At 43.9% G+C, this 25,435-nt stretch overlaps 1 protein-coding gene across 5 annotated transcripts in view; it reads left to right on the plus strand.

Moving 5' to 3' along the window:
• Positions 1–25,435, plus strand: part of ABHD2 (abhydrolase domain containing 2, acylglycerol lipase) — a 100,125-nt gene that overhangs the window by 38,179 nt on the left and 36,511 nt on the right. For all 5 annotated transcript variants that reach the window (XM_023587876.2, XM_004455220.5, XM_058294667.1 and 2 more), the window contains one exon: positions 23,071–23,246. In XM_023587876.2, coding sequence (XP_023443644.1) covers positions 23,071–23,246 — 176 coding nt within the window. The remainder of the gene's footprint in view (positions 1–23,070; positions 23,247–25,435) is intronic.

Consider the following 25,435-nt stretch of genomic DNA (forward strand, 5'->3'; position numbering starts at 1 on the left):
GGTATCCTCTACCTTGCATCCGTCTTTGTCCCTTTGGTACTTACCAGACAGCAGGGGATATAAATGCTATCTCGCCCCATGTGCATCTCTCTTCACTCACCCCACCCCAAAACTATACTCTGAGAACCTTGACTGTCTTAAAATTCTCTGTATTGTCTATGGCTGCTCCTTGGCAGTCAGTGCACACTGATGTTTGTAGGGTGTTCAAGTGGGAACACGTACAGTGAAGTGTCAGAATGCATAATTCAATAACGCAAAAAAAGGCTCTTCATTTGACTGGACTTTGACCATCTCTCTTGCAATTCCCAAAGATCCCCTGGGTGCTGTTTGCTTGACCTTTGGACCTGCCACCACTTAGCCCTTTGTTCTGCTCTTTGGTTTTGTTTGCTAGCAGGCTTTGGACCCTGTCACTGGTCTGGTCCCCACAACTGCTTCCTAGCCAGCTCCTCGCAGGTCCCCTCTGCGGTGATCTGGTGGGACCACAGCTGTTTGATTCGAAAAGCCCTCAGTCCCCAGATACCATTCAGGGTAGAATCAGTACGTGTTGGTGAATGTGAAAAGGCTTTGGCCCTGGAGGAAAGAGCTGAACCCTACATAGGCAACACAGGGTTTCTGAGCCATTGAGAGAAGATTAGAATTCTCGACAGAAATAGAGATGTCAAAGGAGGAAGCTGCTCTCTCGGGAAAGCTGTTTTGTTTGTGGCATGTCTGAGGGATGTGTACATGGATGGGTGCAAATGTGGCAGAACAGGTGTGAGTTCAAGGCCAGAGATGCAGAGTCTAGACCAGCTGCTGGAAGGGAAGAGCAGAAGGCAGAGGAGGCCTGAGAGCAGGAAGAGCCAGCAGAGGAGGCAGAGGCGGGCAGGGGGAAAGGTCGGGGAGCAGCAGGGCCATGAGTGTCCTGGACATTTTGATTTTAAATATAAATTTTAAATTCCAAATCCTATTAGTCAAGATAGGCTAGTTTATACTTTGGTAACAAATTACCCCCCAACTCAGATCAGTGTCTTGCAAACCACACACCCTTGTTCTTCATTCCCGCTACATGGGCACTCTAATCAGCAGGCGGGCTCTGCCGACTAGTCCCGCGGGGACCCCTGCTGCTGGAGGCATCAGCTCAACCATGTGTCCACGTTCACCACCGAGGCAGGGCACGGGATGTGGCAACTCGCGTGCCAATTTTTAAAGGCTGCTGTCTGGAAGTGACTCTTGGTCATTTCCTTTCATATCTCATTGGTTAAAGGAAGTCTCATGACCATGCCTAAAGTCAGAAGTACAGACTTAACCACATGTCCTAACCAGCCCCTGTCAATTGAACCTCCCGCAGTCTATCCATCCGTCTGTCCTCACCATTCCATTGCCTCTGCCTTGGTTTGGTGCATCCTCAGTTTTTGCTTGGACTAATGCAGTAGCTACATCTCTGTTCTCTACCCCTGCCTCTACTCACTACCAAGTTCATTCTAAAGTGCAAATCTGATCATGTCACTTCCCTGTCACCCTCCTTTTGTTCTAGGCACATCAGATTACCCCATATTTCCTGGGTGCCTCGTGCTCTCTCCTGTGGTGTCTTACACTTGCCATGCTTTCTACCTAGAATCCCTTCCTACCTTTACCCAGCTCCTTAGCTAAGAGCGCACAGCTGACACCTCTTTAAGGAAGCCTTCCTGGATATGCTGCTCTGCCCTCAGAGCGAGTATGTCTCTTCTTTGTGATATTTTAGCTTTTGGTGTTTCCATTGTAGAATTTATCTTTATTTTCATTAAAATTATTTCTTAGTCTGTATCCCAAAACAAATTGTGAAAAAATTTATTGTCAACATCAACAAACATTCTATTTCTTGGGTGCCTGTTATCATCGGCTCATCATGCCATGAGCTCATCAGCCTCTGAGCTCAGTGATTTTCATATATTCCCTTTAATCTTAGGCACAGGCCTGCAAAATGGGTGTTGTTATTCCTTGCCCCACTGCTACCCTCTACTTTTTAACAAATGAGTGAAATTAAACTCAACAAGGTCAGTTGACTTGCCCAAAGTAACAAAGCTCTCGGAACTGAGATCGACCCTGGTTTTCTCTGACCCCTGAGTTGTTGTTCTTTTTCTGACACCATATATCCTCACTGGTACATGGTAGGTACTTTTAAAATGCTTATTGAGTAAATACATGACTACAGATCATAAATAAAGGAGTAAAAATGTTGGTCCCACTACTCTGAATTTAATCCAAAGAAGTAATTTAAACAAAGGTTCTTTAAAAACATGGCAGATTAAACACAGGTTTATCTCTGCTTCTTCTTGAATCCCCAATAAAATGACAATAAAGGATTAAAAAAGGAAAATTCTAAAAAACATAGAGAATAGGAGAGGATATGGGAGCAGATGAGTGGAAAACAGATGGATGCATGGAAACTGAGAAGACTAGGGAAAGCTGAAACCCAAGCCTGCAAAGGGGAAATTCTAGAGGAATCAGGCTGATTTGAAGACTCGGGAATTGGAGGCGCTTGGTATCTCTGGGGATGAGGGGTGAAATGTGTCTGAAAACATGAAGATTAGTGGAAATTTCCCCAGACTCCTCCCCATCTCACGCAGCCAGGCAACTGTCTCACCTTCACTCCAGGGGAGACTGGCAGCTTGAGGGTACTGAAGGCTCCCCACCCACAACCTGGGTCCCCAAGGAGGTGGGAGGATTCTCCTGTGGGGAAATTGACCAGCTTTGGGTGTCCTCTAGCAGATGGCTGGGACCCCCATTGACAGGCCTGCCTGTGTAGACATGTAGCTCCGTGTCAACTTTTTAGTGCCTACTCCTGAAATAAGAGCAGGCAAGCAAGAGTCGCTGGGCATCTGAGGAAAGCCTCTAACATGAAAGACAAAGAAGAAAGGAAATAGAGAACACAAACAATGAAATGAGCCAGAGTAAATTTAAATAAGGAAACCTGTAATGAGTGCACTCGGAGAGATAAGAGAAGATATGCATCCCTGTGGCAAGAATAAAAGACCAGACAGCTGGAACATGCGGAGAACAGGAAGGAGCTTCGGAAGATTAAAAATATGAGAGCAGAGATAAAGAAGATTAATAGAGAGATTAGAACTTAAAATTGAGGCTCTCTTCCAGAAAGTAAAATAAAAAGACAAAGAGAGAAAAGAAAGTAAAAGAGAAGATAAGAGGATCAGTCCAGGAAATCCAACATACAAATAAGAGCAGTTCCAGAAAGAGAAACCAGCAAAACTGGAGGGGAGGAAATGATTGAAGAAATGCCTCATAGCTATTCTGTAACTGTAGGACCTAAGACTAGAGACTGAAGAGCGTCTGAAACCCTAGCCCCAAGAGTGAACAGGACCCAGTCAAGACTCCTGATGAAATTTTAGAACACTGGTAATAAAGCAAGTTCCCTCAAACTTCCAGAGTAAAAAACAGGCCACACGCAAGGGCAGGGCATTGGAATGACATTGGATCTCTACGTTAGCCCAGGAGCTGTAGGATAGTGGAGCAGGACCTTCAAAATCCAGAGGTAAAATCATTACTAACATAAATTCTATAAGAGCCAAACAAAATCTAGTATGAAGGGGAAATAAAGACATTTTCAGATATAGAGAGTTTGTCCCCCACTTTTTTTTTCCAATTCACTTTTCCTCAGGAAGCTAGTGGAAGATGTCCTTCACCAAAACCAGGAAGCAAACCAAAGAGGAGCGGCCATGGGGTCTAGGACATAGGAGAGCCGCAAGGGGACCTCTCAGGAAGGAGGGGAAGGGAAGGCGAGCCCAGCCCAGCAGCTGTTCCAGGTGGGAGCAGGTGGCAGAAGGCCCAGGAGGGATGTCTCCAGGAAAAACAAAATGGGTGGTTGCTTGATGCTTTTGACTGTAATGAGAGACTTGAGAATCCCTTAAAGTTTAGAGATAAATGAGTGGTTGATGCATAGAAAACTAAGCTAATGATAAAATGATAAAATTGATAACTTGAAGAAAATAAGTTTACAGGAAAGCAAATATAGTATTATAATAGAAAATAATATAATGTAATATATATATAATATGATTAATATAATATAATGTAAAATAACATAATATAATATAAATCATGACTTGACCGTGGCGAATATTTACATGATTATATAAACACTGCAAGTTAAGTTAAACAAAAGTGTTGCTATAACAATTTTGAAAGTCATGGGGAGAGAAAGTGCATGTTTCAGAGGAAGTGTAGAAGAGCTAATATCTTCTGTAGTAGGAACTTGAGGAGATGATACTGAAATCTGAAAACGGAGAACCAGCAGGGTGAGTGTGTCATTTAGAAATATGGAGGCAAATATGGAGGAGGGGGGCAGCTAGAAGAGTTGAAAATAGTTGCCTCTCAAGAGCAGTAACCTGAGAAGCGGACTTGGCCCAGTGGTTAGGGCGTCCGTCTACCACATGGGAGGTCCGCGGTTCAAACCCCGGGCCTCCCTGACCCGTGTGGAGCTGGCCCATGTGCAGCGCTGATGCGCGCTAGGAGTGCCCTGCCACGCAGGGGTGTCCCCCGCTTAGGGAGCCCCATGCACAAGGAGTGCGCCCCATAAGGAGAGCCGCCCAGCATGAAAGAAAGTGCAGCCTGCCCAAGAATGGCACTGCACACGGAGAGCTGACACACAAGATGACGCAACAAAAAGAAACACAGATTCCCAGTGCCACTGATAAGGATAGAAGCGGTCACAGAGGAACATGCAGTGAATGGACACAGAGAGCAGACAACTGGGGGCAGGGGGGAGAAATAAATAAATAAAAAATCTTTAAAAACAGTAACCTTGGGAGTGGAGAACAGCATTTTGGACTTTTTAAACTACAAAGATAAAGACTAAATGTGTAAAGATAATCTTACCAGCATTGCTTATTATAGTAAAAATTGGTAACAAAAGCATCCAATGATAGCAGCAGCAGCAGTGTAATAATACAGGGGAAAGAGTGTGGGCTGTCTCAAGACAGACAGACGTGGGTCCAAGGCCAGGTCCGCTGCCTGCCAAACCTCAGAGACTGTCCTGGTCTCAAGAGGGTTCAAATAGTAAGAGTCGTCAGGGTGTATTAAAGTACGTAACACACTTGACCCGTGGAAGGGGCTTGGTAAACGTTTGCTCCCTAAACTCTAGCTAATATAAACAAGATAGAATAATTATATGTAAAAACGGGGAGTAAGTGAAAAAAGCAGAAGACAGAATTAGGTATCTACGCACCATTATTATAACTAATGTAACTACTCTGTATTCAAATAGATACAGATGAAAAGAAAACCAAATGACAGTAGTTTTATAAGGTTTCAGAGGGCGTGGATGCGTTTTCAACTCTTGATTTCTTCTCTTTCAAACTGATTGGAAATCAAGTGAAGAGGACTCTGAATCCTCATTTCATCCTTTGCAGTTTTGAAAGTCATACGTAATTTTCTTTGCTAATAATAGGTATGAGCAGTTCCATCAGCCACTGTCCTTTGCATTCTTCCATTGTGTGTCAAGAGAGTGGGCCTTCGGCTCCGCAGACCTTCCGGCACCTGCGTGTTTGTGTGGGTTTGTGACGGCCTCTCCCTGTGTGGACCAGAGTGAAGGTCTCACTGCCCGGGGTGGAGCCTTCGGCTGCCTGAGGAGATGTCTCTGTGTTCTCATGCCCTAGGCGAGGGCTGCCCTTTCAGCAGGGCCGATCCACAGCCACGCATGGTGGTTGCTGTCAGCTTCCAGGAACTGTGTTCCTCGTTGAAAGCACCCGGGCCGCCACCTCGTTTCCTTCCTTTTACATTTCTGCTCAGGGCTCACCCTGCTTAAGAAGCAGTGACATGGCGGCGGACTTGGCCCAGTGGTTAGGGCGTCCGCCTACCACATGGGAGGTCCGCGGTTCAAACCCCGGGCCTCCTTGACCCGTGTGGAGCTGGCCCGTGCACAGTGCTGATGCGCGCAAGGAGTGCCATGCCATGCAGAGGTGCCCCCCCGCGTAGGGGAGCCCCATGCGCAAGGAGTGCGCCCCATAAGGAGAGCCGCCCAGCACGAAAGAAAGTGCAGCCTGCCCAGGAATGGCGCCGCACACGCGGAAAACTGACACAATAAGATGATGCAAGAAAAAGAAACATAGATTCCCGTGCCGCTGACAACAACAGAAGCAGACAAAGAAGACACAACAAATAGACACAGAGAACAGACAATGGGTGGGGGGTGGAGGGGAAACAAATAAATAAATAAATCTTTAAAAAAAAAAGAAAGCAGTGACAGTGGTTCCCAACAGTTCTCTCACCAACCAGAAGAATCCATGACCTGTTCTCTCCCTCCACGGTGCCCTCACCGTCAACAGGCCCTTAGGTTTATCCGAGTCAAGTTATAATAGTTAATGCATATCAGAAACACTGCCTTTCTCCTTTATTGCTTGCGTTAACTTTTTTTTTTTAAGATTTATTTTTTATTTATTTCTCTCCCCTTCCCCCCATGGTCTGCTCTCTGTGTCTGTTTGCTGTGTGTTCTTCTGTGTCCCCTCGCATTGTCCGGTGGCACTGAGAAACTGCATCTCTTTTTTGTTGCATCTTCTTGCTGTGTCGACTCTCTGTGTGTGTGGTGCCACTCCTGGGTGGGCTGCACATATTTTTTTTCATGTGGGGCAACACTCCTTGTGCTCCGCAGCACCATGCGTGGGCCAGCTCACCACATGGGTCAGGAGGCCCTGGAGATCGAACCCTGGACGCTCCATATGGTAGGCGGACGCTCCATCAGTTGAGCCACGACCACTTCCCTGTGTTAACTTTTAAAAATAGATAAAACATTCACATGGAACAAAAGGGTAAAAAGACTCCCCTAGCCATCCAGTTCCCTTCAAGTAATGTTTACGTTTCTTGAGAGTTTTTTCAGACATATTTTATGCAAAAACAGCCCCATATGTATATGCATGTATATTTTTAATCGCACAAATGGTAGCATACCATATACTGTTATGCTCCTTGCTTTTCTTCATGAAATGTCTCTTAGAGATTCTTCCATGTGAGTGTAGGAAGAGTATCCTCCATTTATGTCTTCGGCTGCTTAGTATTCCATAATGGACCATAATTTAACCAGTCTCCAAGATGGAGTTGTCATTTATTTCTAATCTTTTGCTCTCAGGGTGTTGCAGTGAATAACTTTTATTTACATCATCCTGCCCGTGTGTCAGGTATCTGTAAGATAAACTAGAAGTGCACTTGCTGGATCAAAGGGATGTGCATGTGCATGTAAAATTTTGTGAGCTGTTGCCCCCAAGCTTATCCCACCAGCACCGTATGAGGAGAGTGCCTATTTCCCCATAGGCTTGAGAACGTAAGGACTTCTGCTTTTTGATCTTTGCCACTCTGGTAAGTGAAAAATTCTTTCTCAGGGAGCAGATGTGGCTCAAGTGGTTAAGTGCTCACCTCCCACATGGGAGTTCCTGGGTTCAGTTCCCAGTGCCTCCTGAAAAATAAAAAATAACAAGCAAACAAAAGAAAGAACCAACTTAGGGAAGCCGATGTGGCTCAGTGGTTGAGCACCAGCTTCCCACATATGAGGTCCTAGGTTCAATCCCTGGCCCCTGGTACCTAAAAAAAACAAAAACCGTTCTCACTGAAGTTTTAATTTGTTTTTCTTTTATGAAAGACACTGTGTATCTTTTTATCCATTTAAAAACTATTTTGATTCCCTTTTCTATTTACTGCTTACTGGTAGTCTGTGCCCATTTTTCTGATGTTCTTGGCCTTTTTCCTAAGGATTTGAAGAGCTCTTTATATATCAGGGAAATTAGCCTTTTGTGATATGAATTGCAAATATTTTTTCTCGGTTTGTCATTTGTCTTTTGACTTTGCCTGCAGTGGAATTTGCTATGCAGATTTTTAAAAAGTGTTTGCATACTCAAATTTTTTAATCATCTCTTTTATGGCCTCTGGGATTTCTGTTTTCCTTAGAAAGGTCTTCTTTAATTGCAGGATTATTTTAAAATTTTCTTCTAGCCCTGGTATGGTTTCATTTTCTATTTGGAAATGTTTAATCCCTCTGGAAGTTATGCTGGTGTGAGGTGCAACTACAATTTAATTTTTCTCTAGATGACTACCCTGTGCCCAGTACCATTTATTGAAAAATGCATCTTTATTCCACTTATTGAAATGCTACTTTTTGATCCTACTAAATTTCCTGGATATATTTAGGTTTATTTCCAGTCTTCTCTGTTCTGTTGTTAAGCCTGAATATGTACCATGAGCAGCTATCTGTCGGTTTATGTTTCACTGTGGGAGGTAAGGGTGGTGCTAGTACTCGCTCATTGCTCTTTTCATCATTTCCTTGGCTCTTAGAGCTGGTTCATTTTTTTCAACATGAACTTCAGAATGTTTCTTTAATTCCACATATAAAAATCCTGCTGTTATTTTTATTGTGGGTCTGTTAGATTTACAGATAATTCAGGGAGAATTGACATGTTTATGATGTTGAGTTTTCCCCATCTAAGTTCAGTTGTTGAAGTCTTCAGAGCCCTAAAGAGTACTCTAAGGTTTTCTTCTTATCTCCTCATGATTGTAAATTCCCTGGGAACAAAAACAAACAGGTTTTGAGTGTGGGTTATCAGTAATTGTAGGTATAATTATTGACAAAAGTAACATAATTTTCATTACATGTTTTAAGAACCCATCTTTTTTCTGACATCACTGTTTGCCATTTTATGAATTTATTTTCTGCATGTCAAAGAAAAGCAAGATATCGTACCAGCTGCTGATGTTAAATGTCAGCACTGTAATTCTTAAAGGCGGCTCTCAATGAACGTATTTAAAAAACGTATTCCATGCAGTAGCCCAGGAACTTCACATTTAAATATTCTGGTTCTCCTGGCCAGGATTAGTGGCAAACGGGATGTGAATTTTGAGCTCTTACCTTTGCCCACCCCCCACCCTGTCCCAGATGCTGAAGTGGCCTTGGGCTGAGAGGTGGCATCCCCCAGGCAGCCGAGAGGGGACCAGGGGAGACCGGACGAAACAAGGCGTCCTCTGTGCATCCTGCTGGGCCAGCGCCTGCAGCGTTTTCAAATGCCTGCTAAGAGGGAAGGCGAGGCAGGGAGTGGTGTCATCAGCATGAATTCTGGGCAAGAAGAGTGAGTTTGAGACTTTGTGGTTAGCACGTTGAGGACCCAGTTGCAGAAGCTGTGATGAATTCTCCAAAAGTTAGGCGACGCCGAGTATCTTTGTAGGACTCGTTTTTTAATGGATGGAATTTTCAGGTGGAACCCTGGAGCCTCTTAGTAAACTACAACCTTTCTTAACACATGGTACCCAAACCAGGCCAGTGTTATGATGTGTCACCTGTAATATTTTGAGGAGAGAGGACTGTCCTTCAATCTGCATATGGAGTTGTGTAACTGGCCCTAGGTGGTATTTGTGGAACACAGAGTAATGACATCAGACACATTCAGTGAATGAATACAATTCTCAGGGTTTTTACCTGGTTTTCTTTGTACTTTAAAATTGAATTTATTTTTCCTTTGAGCAAAAAGTGTGCCCCAAGTGGCTTTATTGCACAGTCTTTTAACATTCGTGCTTTGTAGCTTGCACGCCATGGGCCACAGCTGTCAGCTCTGCCCGGTGGCCTCTGTCCTGTAGAAACCAGTTGTAGGAGCAGAAGATGGTTTCTCTTTTGTCTCCTTAGGCTACTTTTGGTCATTTCAGGCAAAAAAAAACTCACAATGTCTGCCTTGGAATTTTCCTGTGCATAATCCTACAATTCAGGAATAGAACATCCAGCAGCAATAGTGAAAATGTAATGTGTAACAGCTGTGAAGAAGTATTTGGCTCCAGTGGAGGAAAATGCTGTGGTCCAAAACGTCCTTCTGATGAGTCTATTAATGGATGTTTGGGAAGTTGGGTATGCCACTTGCCATTTTGCGATGGTGTCTTTCCCAGCCTCAACCTTGTTTCCCGGCAGGACTAGAGACTGGGTGTGTGGGGTCTCCTCCAAATCTGGGGCTCCTGAAAAGCAAGGCCTTCCAGGGGGGCTACATCCGAGCTGAGGAGGGGAAAGCCCAGCGGGGTGGGGGAGCAGCAGAGAGGCCAAAAGGGAGGAGAGGGGTCTGCGGCAAGAGCAGCAGGAGTCGTGGGTTCCAGGAGTGTGGAGGGGAGACAGCTGGTGCTCGGGATCCAGGAGTAGTCGCAGAGTTTCCCAAACTCTCAGAGTCCTGCCCCTTCCCTGCTTCCTTACCTCCCCGTGTGCCCTGGCGGCCCACACGTCCTCTCCACGCCCCCCTCTGTCTTACACGTGCGCACAGGACAGGTCCAGAGCTCAGTTTTCTGACTCCTGGAGCTGCCGAAAATCTCTGCTCCTAGTTTTTCCCCCCAACTGAGGCTCGTCCTGATGGGTTTATTCTCACCCATGAACACAGGATAAAGATGCTTCCCCAAACCAGACACCCCTCGCCTTAGAAGCACCTTCCTCCCCCCTTGCTCTCCCCATCATCACTCTCCTGGGTCTTACTCTCTTTGGGAAGGTTATTCAGCATGATTTTATTAACCTCTGGCCCCATTTTAGAAATAATCAAATGTGAGTGTTCAAATCAGTCACCTTCTAGAAATAGCTCCTGCAGGGAAAAAAAGCTTCACTAATATTAAGAAGTTGATTATCATTGTGAAAAACATATCAAATCAATGTTTCTTGTTCGTTTAACGTATGTAATGAATATTATAGACAAGTTCCAACAAAATCAGTTATTGATTTGGAGGAACGTGATTTAATAGAAACTCCCTCTAGAAAGTAGCCTTTTCACAATTGCTCAGACAGGAAAAGCAGACACAGACAATGTTCCCTGTTACTTTAACTTAGAGCTGGGGGAGCCGAGGAGTCTTCAGTGTGGCGCAGTCAGGAAAGCCCTGGACGGGTCAGCGACCTGCAGGCTTTGTGGCCCAGGCAAGGCAAGGCTGCAGTCCTCACCCCTGCAGTGGGCTGATGCCTGCGCTCAGCGTTGCTGAGAACCAGCTAGCCCAGGCCTGCCTCAGAGACTGGGTGCTAGAAACGCCTCTCTCAGGGAACCTGGACCCCGCTGCCTCGCTGGTTCCGCCGGCTCTTCCTAGTGCTGCCGCCAGCCCGCCACGCCGTGACTGTAGTTGTCTGGATTCCCATCGTGACCCCACTCGGTGCTGTGAAGTGCAAGGGCAGGAACGGTGTGCTTTTGCTCTAATCTCTGTGACCTGCAGCGCCCTTGTTTGTCAAGTTTGTTGAATCAGAGGAAAAGAGCCAAAAGAAAATACAGGCTGAGGTGCTCAGAGCTGATCACGGCTTCCCTTTGGCCCCAGGCTCCGGCTGCACGCTCCTGGTTCTGCCGTCCTGGTCAGAGTCAAGGTCGCTATTCCTGTCCGTGGACAAATATCTGGCCTGAAACTGGAAATCTGTCTGTCTTTCCCTGAGCATTTGCTTGGGCAGAGCGCAGGGCCTGTTAAGATGGGCAGGCTCTCTGGAAACTGAGGAAATGCCCTGTGCCTGTTTCTCCTGAAAGTCCCAGCTCCTGACGGACACCCTGACCAGTGTCCTCCGCAGGAGCCAGGGAAGGACATTATCAGCCACAGAGAGAAACCGCCATGCGGCAAAGCCCTGGAGGCCTGACGGAGAGAGCTCTCTTCAAAGGAGGCTTTCTCGGGAGCACTGGCTCCTCTGCCCCAGCCACAAAGGGCACCTTCAGATGTGGGCGGAGCGGGAAGCCTGAGGGGCAGAATGCTAAAACCACAGACTGTGTGGACAGAGGTGAGCAGCCTGCCTTAGGAAGAAGCCAGAGCCTGTGGACTCGGGAGCCTCCAGGGTTCTGCTCACAGGCGCCTTTCCTTGAGCCACGGTGAAAGAGCTGGCGTGCTGTCATGTTAAAGTCACACACCCTTGAAAAGATGCCTCTCGTTTTGCCAGGTGACCTTTTTTTAAAAAAATAAAATTTTGTTAAAATTTATCATTCACACATGAACATACATAAACAATAAGTGTATAGTAAAATTTTTGAATTTACAAAACAGACATGCATTTCATCATACAAGGCTCCCATACATCTCCCCACCACCAATACCTTGCATTGTTGTAAAACATTTGTTACAAACTATGAAAGAGCATCCTCAAAATATTGCTACTACTAATCATGGCCCATATCTTACATTTGGTATATTTTCCCCCTGACCCACCCAATTATTAACACCCCATTTAATATTATTTATTTGTTATCATTGATGAAAGAATGTTCTCATATTTGTCCTATTAATTACAGTCCATCATCCACCACTGAATTCCTCGTATTACAGTCCCACACTTTATACAATCCATTCAAAATGTACACTCAGTGGCTCTCATTTTCATTATAGGCTTGTGCTATTATTACCTCAGTCTAGAATGTTTTCATTTCTCCAAAAGGAAAAAGCCCATAATCCCTTATATCCGCCTATTCTTGCCCCTTAGTATTGAAATTACCATAAAATATTAGAGTATTACTATCGTTCATAAGTTACATTAGTTGTAATTTTCCCATGTATCACCATAGTCTTAGCACTTTGTAAAAGTCGAGCATTTTCACATTTATACTATTAACCACAGTCTTCATCTACCACCGAAATCGCTGTTCTCCATTCCCTAGATTTTTCTCTAGTTTTTTCAGTTGACATTTACGTCCAGCCACAATCTCATTTATAAACCAGCCTTCGTTAGTTATACTCACTATAATGTGTTACCATCATTTCTATTCATTTCCACACTTTTAAAATGAACCTTATTACTAATGCTAAAACATTAAGCAAGCTGTGGGGTGCCTGAGAGTTACCCCCTGAGAGCCTCCATGTTGCTCAAATGTGGCCACTCTCTAAGCCAAACTCAGCATATAGATGCATTGCCTTCCCCCCAGTGTGGGACATGACTCCCGGGAATGAGCCTCCCTGGTACCAAGGGATTACTACCAAGCACCAGCTGATGATGTAACTACAAAAAGACCATGAACAAAGAGGCCAACTCAGACTGGCAGAATATCTCAGCCTACATGTAATATCAGGTGTTAAACACTGCTTTTTGACTTTGGATAAAAAGGGGGAAATGGAAAGGACAAGAGAGCTTATATGGCTAAGAGTCTCCAAAAGAGTCAGAAAGTCATCAGGGGGTGATGCTTATGTATGCCTCAGCAGGGTACCAGAGACAGCCAAGGTAGATGGAAACCCGGGTGCTGGTTCTCCTGAGGGCTGCAGCGACACACAGGTTCTATGGTCAAGGCAGGTGGCTCTGGAGTTCAGGGCCATGTCAGTTGGCCCTACTTTGGAGTTTGTGTTCCTGAGTGTGATGGAGTTGGACTCAGATATAACCTTTCTACACATGCCTCTTCTGTCACTTTTACCGGACCTGTAGTTGGTGTTTGGGTTGGTGTATACTCAGGAGACCTGAATCTCTGAACTGTCCATGTGATGGCCAGGCCCTGGGCCTCAGCATACTTACAGCTTCTGCCCTCTGGTTTCTTGGACTTACCCTGGCCAGCTGACAGGGAGGTAAAGAGGGTCAACCACCACACCAGGGAGCCAGGAGTGCTTACAGCTGCAAGCAGGAGAATTGCATCCATCATCCATGTGGAATCTAAACCCCCTCTTGATGTAGAGTGGGACTGGACATAGCCATCCCAGGTCCACAAGATGGAGGAATAAAGTGTTAATTAGAGTGGACTTACTGGTGTTCTGCTGGGGAACTATTGTGATTAGTAAGGGAAGAAATTGTAGTACTGATGTGGAGAGGGTGGCCACGGTGGCTGCTGATGGAAGAAGAGATATGGTGTGAGGGCATTTTTAGGATTTGGAGTTTTCCTAGGTGGTGCTGCAGGAAAAGATGCTGGACATTGTGTGTCCTGTCATGGCCCACTGGGTGACTGGCGGAGAGTGTGGACTACAACGTGGACCACTGTCCATGTGCTGCAGTGGTTCTCCAGAATGTATTTGCCAGGTGCAGTGGATGTGCCACAATGATGGAAGAGTTTGTTGATGTGGAAGGGGTGGCGTGGGTGGGGTGGGGGGTATATGGGGATTTCATATTTTTTTAATGTATCATTTAAAAGAAAATAAAGAAGAAAAAAAATAAAGAAAATAAAAGATAATAAAATAAGGAATGTTAGAAAAATAAAAAGTAAAAACTATAGTCAACCATATAATGGTATGATTTTTCCATTTTATGTCTCTGTTGATATCCATATATAGTATATGTAATAGATATCATCATATAATACCGTTCTGTTTTCCGATTTCCACTTAAAATTATTGCAAGCACTCTACGTGTATTAAAATTTCCATATTTAATTATTGTTTTTAATTTTAAAAATTATTTTATATCAATGTTACAAGTTACTCAGTTAACATAAGATACAATACCAAAAAATCTACTTTGGTCAGTGAAAACAAAAAACAAAAAAAATCACCAAGCAGCCAGATGATCTTTTAAGCTCCTGGTAAATGCCTGAGGTGGCTCTGGATACCTGATAGAATCCTGCAAGTAGATCATTCTGGGAGTAGAGCTCTTTCTTTATTGTGTTGCCTTTGGATTTAGGCAGGGGACAAATTAAAAATGAATTCCTGACTGCTTTTTTTTAACATTGTAGTATTTAACTACTACCCTGATACTGTTTCTCATGTAGAGTGGAGTTGCATCATAGGGAACATCTTGCTGCAGCCTCACATGTTTAAATATGTGCTTTTTCTGAGTTTTGTTTGTTTGTTTACAACCTAACCCCTACCCTCAAGCGCCCCCCGCCATGTCATCTGGTGCTTAGCTGAAGTCCCAGCCATCTGCCCCAGCCCTGGAGGGGAACTGCTCCAAGAGACAGTGTGTTCCTTCCTGGGAATACTTGAGGGAAACTTTTGACGAAAGTCGTGTTTCGTTCTTGTACTTGAGAACCACACTGCAGGTGGTGAGGCATGACCCCATCATACTCAAAAACAGAATGAGCCTGAGGAGAAGAGCAAAGATTAAAATAGGAAAGGGACTCACTCCAAGCAATTCTTTGCCATGACTTTTGCAGCCCTGCTGTCTTGCAGTTGCCCAAGCACATTGCCGGCTTCTGGCTGGGAAGCCCTCAATTCACTGAGTCCTCATTAAGCCAACCTGTTTTAGAAATGACCACCAGGGCACTCTGTGTTGCTTAAAAGCCCCTTGTTGGCCACAGCCTTGAAAATGGCCAATACCAGAATATATTCATGTGCTAATTTGATATGTTTTTTAAACTAGAGGCTAGAAAGGACCGTTTAAAAAATGTGAAACCCCATTTACATTCGTTCTAGATAACTAACATTTTAAAAAGATGACTAGTTGAGTCATCGGAGTCTGGAATGAAAGCTTCTGTTTGACCTTCTCATGTCTATTTTATAATCCAAATAAGCGCTGGCTGTCATGGTCAAGAACTCCTCAGTTGCAGTCACAACTCTTGTCATTGATTAGCTTTTTGACCCTGGCCAAGCCACTAATTCTCTGGGCCTTGGGTCCTCATTGTAAAATGGGCATCTGCCTGTCTCACAAAATTGTTTTCAAAGGCAAATGAGATCATCTGCCCAAAGGACTTTGAGAAACTGTAAAGTGCTGTAGATAAAATGGTGGTTTATTTATCATGCTTAGTGTTGAAAGAAGGAGATAAATAAATTCCTGGCCATAGATCCATGATCAGTACCTCAAACACCCCTAAACTCCTTTGTTAAACTCCTTTGTTACAGGGCTTGGAGGAATAGCCTTAATGTGTCTTGAAGTTGCTAAGGGAGAGGCCCTGGGTTTCCCGCCACGTGACATTTCTTAGCTATAATAAGATTCCAGTGGCCTTCGCCTTAGCTATTTATCTTATTTCCCCCACGGAATTAGAGCATGGTGGCTATTGCCTCCCATGCCTTTTTTCTCTGTAAAATGATGAGCTTTATTATTTCCTTGTTAGAAGGACAAACAAGATTACTCAGTTGGCTTCCCCTGCTTCTCTCGGCAGGTGGCCTGCCCAGTCTCTCCCCTCCCAGCCCCAGAGCTAGCCCTGCATTTGGAATCTTCCCCGCCAGCTCCTTGTTTTTCAACTCAGATCTCCTTTGCGCGTCCCAGACTAGGAGAAAGAAGCATGCAAGATGAGGGTGTGAGCAGTTCTTCCAACCACCAGCACCCTCAGTGCACAAAGGTTCAGGGGAGTGAACCCCAGGACATTTTGAATACAAATGTTTACATCAGGGTTTTCTTTGAGAAAATATTTTCTGGAATAAACTCTATTGAGCGAATTTGATTCCACTGTGAGTTTTTTTTTAATTCAACACAGTTGACTTTTATCTTCATCAGGTTTGTTTTCCCTTTAAAGTTTGTTACAGAGCTCCGATTCAATGATCAGGGTTTTTTGACCATAGCTTCTGCTATAACTAGTTCTCTTGTGGCTATTATTTCCTCCAAGTCCAATTCTCAAGGTCAAATTTTGTGGAACTCAATGTTTTTATGAAGACTGGATTCTTCTCTCAGTTTTTGACAATACTAAAATTATACCACAAACAGTTTTAACTGTTGCCAATTTTATTTTGAGTCAATTCTTCCAGTAATAGCCATGTGAAATGAATGAGACTGATACTATTTATTAATATTTATCAGAGAATTCATTTTAAAATTGTGATTACTATTAGAGATGGGAATAGAGATGGAGGAGGAGAAGGAAAATGACTTAGTCAAAAAGGTGGGGCCAAAGTGATGGGTTCAAGATGTGCTACTTTTCCCTGAGATTGTTGACCAGGAGTCTTAAAGCCTCTGCTTTTCCAGATGTCTCCTTTAAAGAAGACAATGCAAACTCTCGTGTGTGTGGTCAGATTTGCTTTTTTACAAAGATGGGGTGTGTGAGGAAAAAAACCCTTGAGCAGTTATGTTGCCTGATTCTCATCTATGTTGTGTTATAAGTGAAGCAGATGCTTATGAGGCAAGTAAATACCTTTGAGAAATATGTGAAAAGCTAAGAGTTGGGGCCAGGCTTGGGGACAGGGATTGAGAGAAAGTGGAGACTTCAGAAGAACTAGATGGAAACGGGATGGTTTGGTGTGGGCAGTGGGGTTTCAGGGGCCCTGAAGAAGTCTCTTGAACCAAAGACAAGTCTAGCACAAAGCCTTACGTGGGACAGTCATTGCTCTCTGGCTGCCCAGCATCCATTCTTCCTTCCTGAGGACACACACATTTCCTTTGGGGAAAGTTCTTCTTACCTGCAGGTGAGAAATCAGGTGCCCTACCCAACCACTGGGAAATTGAAGAGATCCCCCCTTGCTGCCCTGGGGTAACCAGGGGCAAGCACAGCTCAAGACGTGGTCCCACTCCTGGGACATTGCCTCTTGAGTGGCGCTGGTGCTGGCTGTATGAAGAGCACATCCCTAGAGCGGCCCCCTGGCATCTTTCCTGGATCCTGCCCTCTTTCCAAGCTCAATTCTCCAGATTCCTGTCCCATTTGGGGAGCACCCTAGTATCCCTCTGATATGATTCCCTTCTTTACCTAAATTAGAAGTAGGTTTGGTTGCTTCACCCATAGCACCCTGTCTGATCCAAATTTTAAATGTCAAGGATTAACTGCTGATGCACATTTGGTCCACTCTTTAGAAAGGACTTGTGGGGATAGGGCAGTGCTGTATCTAAGACAACATATCCTGTACGTTTACTGTGTGCCAAGCCTTGTGCAAATTTTGTAGAGAGACACACAGAGAGAATCAACGGAAATAACCGCTAAGTCTGGGCTTAATAACCATTAAGTAATTTGACCAAGGGATTCAGGGCCCAATAAAGAAGAATTGATCACCCAGTGATTTGGGCAAAGCTGCGCATTTGTGAACTCACTCTCTCTCTTTTGTTTTCTTCCAACTCTATTTTTAAAAAGTCCAGCAGCCATTTGTCCTTGCTGATGTAAACTCTATCTGCCCAAAGTCAGTTTGTGTTTGTGTGTGTGTTTGGGGTTGGGAGGTCCAGATTTGCCCTTGAGGTCTTTCCCATTGTGCAATTCGGTTAGCAAACCAGATGTTAAATATAAATAGGTTCAAAAGTGAAGGACAGACTGGCTTCTATATTCTGTTGTGCTGTAGCTTTTTTCTTACTTAACACTCATTTACTAACCACTGGCCACAGCATAACATTGGACAAAACACCAAATAGATTACTTAAGACATGGAAGACATTGTCTCTGCTTTTAGGGAATTAGAAATAGAACAGGTCCAGATGCTTCAACCCCAAGAATAGCTAAAAAAGAGAGAGAGAAGTACATGCAAATGAGTGTTCTAAAAACTGAGTATTCTTTAAGACATGAAGAAAGCTATAAAGTTTTGCTATGGGACATAAGCACCAGACTAATGGAGAGCTATACCACGTTATTGGATGGGACCAGTCAGTATTGTAAAGGTGTCAGTTCTCCCCCAATTAATATGTTTGCTATGTTTCCATCCAAAATTCCCTTTCATGGAACATGCTAATTCTGTAATTCATCTGGAAAATAAAGTGCCCAAAAACTGCTGAGAAAATTTTGAAATAGAATAGTGAAGAGAGCCTGCACTATCAAATCTCAAAATATTCCATAAAACTGTAGTAGTCAATCGGTGTTATATTAGCAAAGGAACAGATAAATAGATGTGAACCAGAATAGAGAATATGGAAACAGATCTAAATATTTAATTGGGAACTTGAATTATGTAAAAAATGACAATTGAAATCAGGGAATGAATGGACTTTTTAAAAATGGCATAAGAACAATTAGCTAATCTGTTTGGAAAAGAAAATGAATTAGAACTTTACTTCCCATCATTTATAAAAATTAATTGATTTAAGCATCATATGTTTTTAAAACTAGAGGAGTAATAGAAGGAAATACTGGAGATGATTTTATAATCAAGCATTAGAATAGCTCTTTTGAAAACAAAATACAAAACACAAAAATATTCATAGAGTGGAGCAGGTGTAGCTCAGTGGTTGAACACATGCTTTGTAAGTACGAGGTCCTGGGTTCAATCCCTAGTACCGCTTAAAAAGAAAAAAATAAGTTCATAGAAAAAGACTGATAAATTTAACTACAAAATATAAAAATCATGAGAAAAAGATAAAATTAAAATACACAATAGACTGTAAGAAAACATTTACAATATGTAATAGATGAAGGACTAAATAATATTACCTACAAATCAATAGGAAAAAGCTAAATGTGACATAATAGAAAAATGGAGAAAGATTATGGACCAACAATTCACAGAAGACACAATCACAAGTAACTAATAAACATCAATCAGGAAAATGCATATTGAAACAAACTTTTTTTTAAACCATAGATTGGATCAACTTTAGGAAATACGAGTTAAAATGGCATACTCCTTTTTTCTCCCCCAGTTAGAGTGGCCAAACTGTAAAAGAAGAATAACACCCATTGTTGATGAGGGTGAAGCAAACAGGTTTATTGTTGGTGGGAATGTAAATTGGTCCATCTTTCTGGAAGACCATTTGGCGGTTCCTATAAACTATAAAATGAACATTGCCCTCGGTTCCATTTCTCAACCTCCAGGCCCCTCATCAGTGGGTATTCCACGCTGGGCTTCTTCTCAGCCTGGCGCCAGGCTTCCAAGGAGGTGAAAGCGCAAGTTTCCAGGCCTGTTAGTGGGGTGGACACAGCACTGTCCCACCATGTTCTCTTGGCCCAAACCTGTCACTTTCCAGCCTAGATTCGTGGGGAGGGAATCTAGCTCCTGGTGGGAAGAATGGCTCGTGGGGAAGGGAACAAGTGGAATTATTGGCAGCTGTATTTTCAGACAGACCATCACAGAGCAAGTTAAAGTATCCCTGATCTGTTTTAGCAGCATCTCTTGAATGTTTATGTTTTATATAAATTTCAAAATATTCTGTTCTTTTGTTCCACATTTCCTCCCTGAGGTAGACCGTGTGGCAGGGCACCTATTCTGGGTTTTGTTTAATTTCTTTCTTGTGATCTGTGGATAAATTATATAAACAAACAAAAACACCTAGTAAACCCCCACCGCAATGCAGTAAGTGGAGCTGAAGAATTCCGTCTTGCAAACCCTGTTTGTTATTGTGAAGTTAATTAAAAACAGCGCCTTATCAGTCGGTGGTATGTCCTCAAATTAGAGATTGTGAAACTCACTGTGCATAGTTGACTTTACATTGGACTGAGAAAGTCCCTGGTGTTGCCGAGGCAGTCCCTTCCTAACACACACACACACACAAACACACACACACACCTTGAGAACTTTATCCTACCTTAGTTGGAGGATGGGGTTGGGTGGCCTGGAAGGCAGTATCCAAACACCAATCATGTTACAAACAAATTGACATGATTATGGGGCACATTATTTTTTAGATATACTTTTGTGTATTGTATACTTTGCATATTTTCAAAAGATATATTTGAACTAGATAAAGATAGAATGATACAGCAAATGTGACAAAATGTTAAAATTAGTGGATATGGGTATGGGGTGGGGGGGTGTCTGTTGAAATTCTCTGCATGAGGTTTGTATTATTTTTGTAACTGTCCTGTAAGTTTGAAAGTATTTCAAAATGAAAAGTTTTAAGAAGGATGTATTTGCCTTTTTAGGTTTGCTAAGTGGGTCTGTATTCCATTCGGTTCAGCACGTCTTCCCTAAGTGCTGAATGTCTTTTGAGTGCCCCTGGGACAAACACAAGGTGACCGAGCTCTGGCTCCTGCAGTTAGGGGGGTGGGAGTTATAGAGACCCTTTCAGTGGGTCAGGCTACCTGGGATCTGTACGGTGTACTATGCCAGGGTGCACAGAGTATGGCTAACTCCCCTGGCAAGCGATTGGAAGGGAATCTTGAGGGACATGTGGTAGCTGGTCAGGAGAAAACTGGTGTGAAGGGAGAGAGGGAAAGCTTGCCAGGAAGAGGAAACAGCTGGAGCAAAGGCACTGCCGGTAAAAATAGCTCAGCACAAGGTGTGTCTCTTCGGGGTGGAGTTGGGGCCAATAGTGCTGGCTTATTGGAACCTGGACAGAAAAAGGTCAGCAGGCCACAGGGCATGGCGGGAGGCCCAAGGCAGGGCGTGCAGTGGAGGGCGTGGCCAGGTGTGTGTGTTTAGGTTATCCTTCACTGCAGGGTGGAGGATGGAGTAGGGGCAGCCAGACTAGAGGCCGAGAGGACCAAGATTCAGAGGGGATGCCATGACCTTGAGCCAGGCGCGTGGGCTTGGCATGGTCTCATGCCTCATCATATGGGAAATCTGAGAGTAGCCACAAGGAAAACTTATTTCGTTCTTTTGTCACATTGGCCAAGATTCACATCTTGTTTGTATTCTAAACAAGATGTGAAGATGGGTCCTTTGAAATCTACCGATTTTCTATGTCTACTTTACATTGTAAACAACATTTTTTCCTAACTGTCCTCCAGGAGTGATCAGGAGTTGAGGTTCTTGGATCCCTCCCTTCCTCCCATGCACAGTTCATTGTCCAACTTGGTCAGCTGAAACCCTTCCAATAGGCCAGCTGACATTATTTTTATGTCGCAAGCCTGCTTTTTTTTACTGTCCTTATGCACTCACCTCTTAGAAATGCCCTGGCCTGCTTTCCAAATGCCATGCCTCCTTCACTGTTTGTACCTGTGGTGCTTTGCCAGCAAGTGGCTCCAAGTCCCTTAGGTCCTAAAATACTCTTTCCTTTCCTCCTACCTTGCCCCCCTGCCCCGCAAAGAAGGAGCTTGTCTGGGAAATGGCTTATTTAAGGCAATAGCTCCATTTCACAAGTTGTGTAAATTTAATGCATTTTTTAAAAAACAGCAAAGAGAAGAAGAAAAGAGTAAATCTGGTTTAATTTAAGAAGAGCTTCTGGGATCGCCATTTTGAGAGAGATGATGGCATGAATTGGCAAATAAAATATAAAATATGTAAATGTTATATACAAGTATATATAAATATTTATAAAGATAATACTATTTCTAAAATGCTCATCACTGTAACATAGTACATAAGTGAAGGAGTGGTGCCATTACCTGTTTTGTGTAGTATGTACAGCTTGTGTAGCACCCATCAGTAGTAGCCTCAGTAAAGGGGATCATCTGGACTGTGGTTGTGAACTAGAAAGATGGGTTCACTGGCACTAGGAGCACCTTGTTTGTACAGTAGCTAACTCATATGTGATTTTTGCATTTTGCTGCCAAGGACCAGAGTCCTGTCTGCACAAAGGGCAGTCGTAGGGAGGAGGCCTGGTGCCTTGCTTGGGCTCACCTCCTTTAGCCTTCAGGAAGCCGGCAAATATTTACATTGCTCTGCCCTTTGAGCATATTCTCTGGACAGACAATGGGGCCCCGCCGCCCGCGGGCCACTTTTAGGCTCTTAGAAGTTTGGGGCCCTTCCCAGGGTAACTGGGGGGAGGGAATGCAGGAACATTTAGTGTGGCACGCCACTACGCAAGCTTTTTTTTTTTTAAGATTGATTGATTGATTCCGCCCCCCTCATTGTTTTGGCGCTCGCTGTCTGCTGTCTTTGTCGGTTCACTGTGCATTCTTCTGTGTCTGCTCGTCTTCTCTTTAGACAGCACTGGGAACCGATCCTGAGACTGTCGAGTGGGAGAGAGGCACTCAATCTCTTGCGCCACCTCGCTCCCTGGTCTGTGGCGTCTCTTATTGTCCCTCCTCTGTCTCTTTTTGTGGCATCATCTTGCTACACCAGCTCTCCACTTGGGCGAGCACTCCACATGGGCCAGCACTCCGCATGGGCCAGCTCTCCGTGCGCTAGCTATTTTATATACATCAGCTCTTCAGATAATGAGGCCAGCTCTGTCAAGTAAAATGTGTTCAAAATGTATAACTTTCTTTCTTTTTATTTATATTATGTAAATAACTTATGTTGAATTACTTAACACCCTAAGTTTGAAGTTTTCTTTCTATAAGCCTGTTGATTTCTAAAGTAAATCGGATGCAAACTGCCTTAATAAACAGGGGAAAGAGGTAAATTATGTCATGGATGGAAGGTAAAAAATAATTCTCTTATTTATACTGAGCATATAGAATTTGTCAGGAGAAAAAAAAATTTAAATAGGTTGGAAGACTTCTGCCCAAAAGCTTTTCAGAACATCATTCAGAGAAAAGTGGAGAAAATTGACCTCTCTTTCCTCTCCTTTCTCAGATACATTCCACCGTTGATCTGGGGGAAAAGCGGGCACATCCAGACGGCCCTGTATGGCAAGATGGGAAGGGTGAGGTCGCCACACCCCTACGGACACCGCAAGTTCATCACCATGGCCGACGGAGCCACCTCCACCTTTGACCTCTTCGAGCCCTTGGCTGAGCACTGCGTTGGAGGTGAGCTAGTTTAGGTCAGAGGAGGAGGACCAGTTCACGAGGGAGCTCGTGCCACCAGCTCTGTACCTTGGCATCCGGGGATTCTGAGGCAGTGTGCTGAGCGATATCACTTAGGAGCAGCCTGCAGGGATCCGTTCCAACACATGTTTACAAGGCCCCGCCTACTGCTCTTCAGTCAGCATTGGTGCAGACGGTTTTTTCCAATCTTCTTGTGAAATACGGAAGCGTGGTGCAAGAGGCCAAAGGAGAGCTTGGAGTCCAGCCCCCCAGCACCAGGCTTGTGGGCTGATGACAGCCACAGCCACAGAGGCCAGGGGTGCTCCAAGTGCGTTGCATGAGCTGCTGTCTCCTTTAGGAAACCGAAACTCAGCCACGCGGCGTGGGTTGGTTTTGTTTTTGGATAAGAGAGGATGACAAAGGCTCTCAGGTGTCCTCTGCTTAAGTTTCCATGGGCAGAAAGACTCAGTAAGGTCATATTTTCTCATGCAGAGGTCTGGGACATCTATTTCTGAGAAACAATTACTGCAAGTTCCATTGCTGCTGGAATTTGGCCTTGCTCTATCCAGCCACACAATAAGCATTCGTTATAAAATGACCGATGAGGAGGACCTTTGAGGAAGTGGCGTTAGATGCCAGCATCTTTTTGAATGTTACTCCTGCTGGAAGAGACATGTCCTTTGAGTTCTAGTATTCAGTAGTATTCAGTATTCTAGTAGTATTCAGAGGTACCTAGTCTTTCATAGGAGCTCAGGAATGTTTGAGGGTCCATCACAGTAAATATGTTCTTAAGTGTTTTAGAGTAACTGGAAGTGCTGAGTGGCTAGAGACGAAGGCTGAATTTCTGTCCCTCTGCGGGAAGGCTGTACCCCCAGACTCCCCCGTGTGACTGCCTCCTTGTCAGCCCTCAGATCTCAGCTCAGATGTCACCTCCTCCTCAGAGGGTCCTTCCCAGTGAAACCATCACATCGTCCTACTTTATTTCTTCATGGTCCCTAAACTTCTTCGTGTAATTATTATCTATTAGAATCAGAGTCCCTAACGGTGGGCTCCCTATAAAGAGTCACAGAAAGGATGAATAAATGAATAGGTTAGAAGTTCACATTGTGTTTAGAAATCTTGTGGCTGGTCTTTCAAATGTTAATGTCTTTACCATAATAGTTTAATGGTTTTTCTCTTGTTTCTAATGCTTTTACTTTTTTCTACCATTAAAGCACACAATTTAGTTGGACTAGCTGCTCTTCTCAGAAATAGTGCCAAGGTGGGAAATTGGAGAAGGGCAAACCTTTGATTCTCTGCTGCACTCATTCAGGTCTTTCCATCACTCCAAGCCCAGAAATGATTGATGAAGTCAGTATGTGCACCCAAGAGATGCTCTGAGAAAAGCAGCCCCTTTTTCCCTTGTATATTTTTTTCTGTCTACAAAAGGCATAAATACACATTTTTTTTAAATTTGGAAAATACAGAAACGTTTAAAGAAGAAAATAAGAATCATACCTAACTCCCCCATTCAACATACTGTTGTTAACATTTTGTCCCATTTCCTTCCAGTTCTATGCATTGTTTTTCCAAAATTTGGATTATTGCACATTATATTGTCCCATGACATTTAAAGCTAGAGGTCTTCAAAAACATAATTGAGATGATTGCTTAATACTCTAGGATATGGCCATACCGTTATTTAACTATTGTTGGGCATTTAGCTTGTTTATAATTTTGTTACTATAAATAGTTCTATGGTTGGCATCCTTAATCAAAAAAATTCAGGCAAATGTCCAAGAATTAGAATTATTAGGTCAACGTTTATAAATTTTTTTTAATCTTTTTAAAAAATTTCTCTCCCCTTCCCGCCCCCCCAGTTGTCTGCTCTCTGTGTCCATTCGCTGCGTGTTCTTCTGTGACCGCTTCTATCCTTATCAGCAGCACCAGGAATCTGTGTTTCTTTTTGTTGCATCATCTAGTTTAAGCTCTCTGTGTATGCGGTGCCATTCCTGGGCAGGCTGCATTTTCTTTCACACTGGGCGGCTCTCCTTACGGGGCGCACTCTTTGCGTGTGGGGCTCCCCTACGCAGGGGACACCCCTACGTGGCAGGGCACTCCTTGCGCACATCAGCACTGCGCATGGGCCAGCTCCACACGGGTCAAGGAGGCCCTGGGTTTGAACTGTAAACCTCCCATGTGGTAGGCGGACG

This window comes from Dasypus novemcinctus, chromosome 3, assembly GCF_030445035.2.
Source record: "Dasypus novemcinctus isolate mDasNov1 chromosome 3, mDasNov1.1.hap2, whole genome shotgun sequence".
Classification (NCBI taxonomy): Eukaryota; Metazoa; Chordata; class Mammalia; order Cingulata; family Dasypodidae; genus Dasypus; species Dasypus novemcinctus.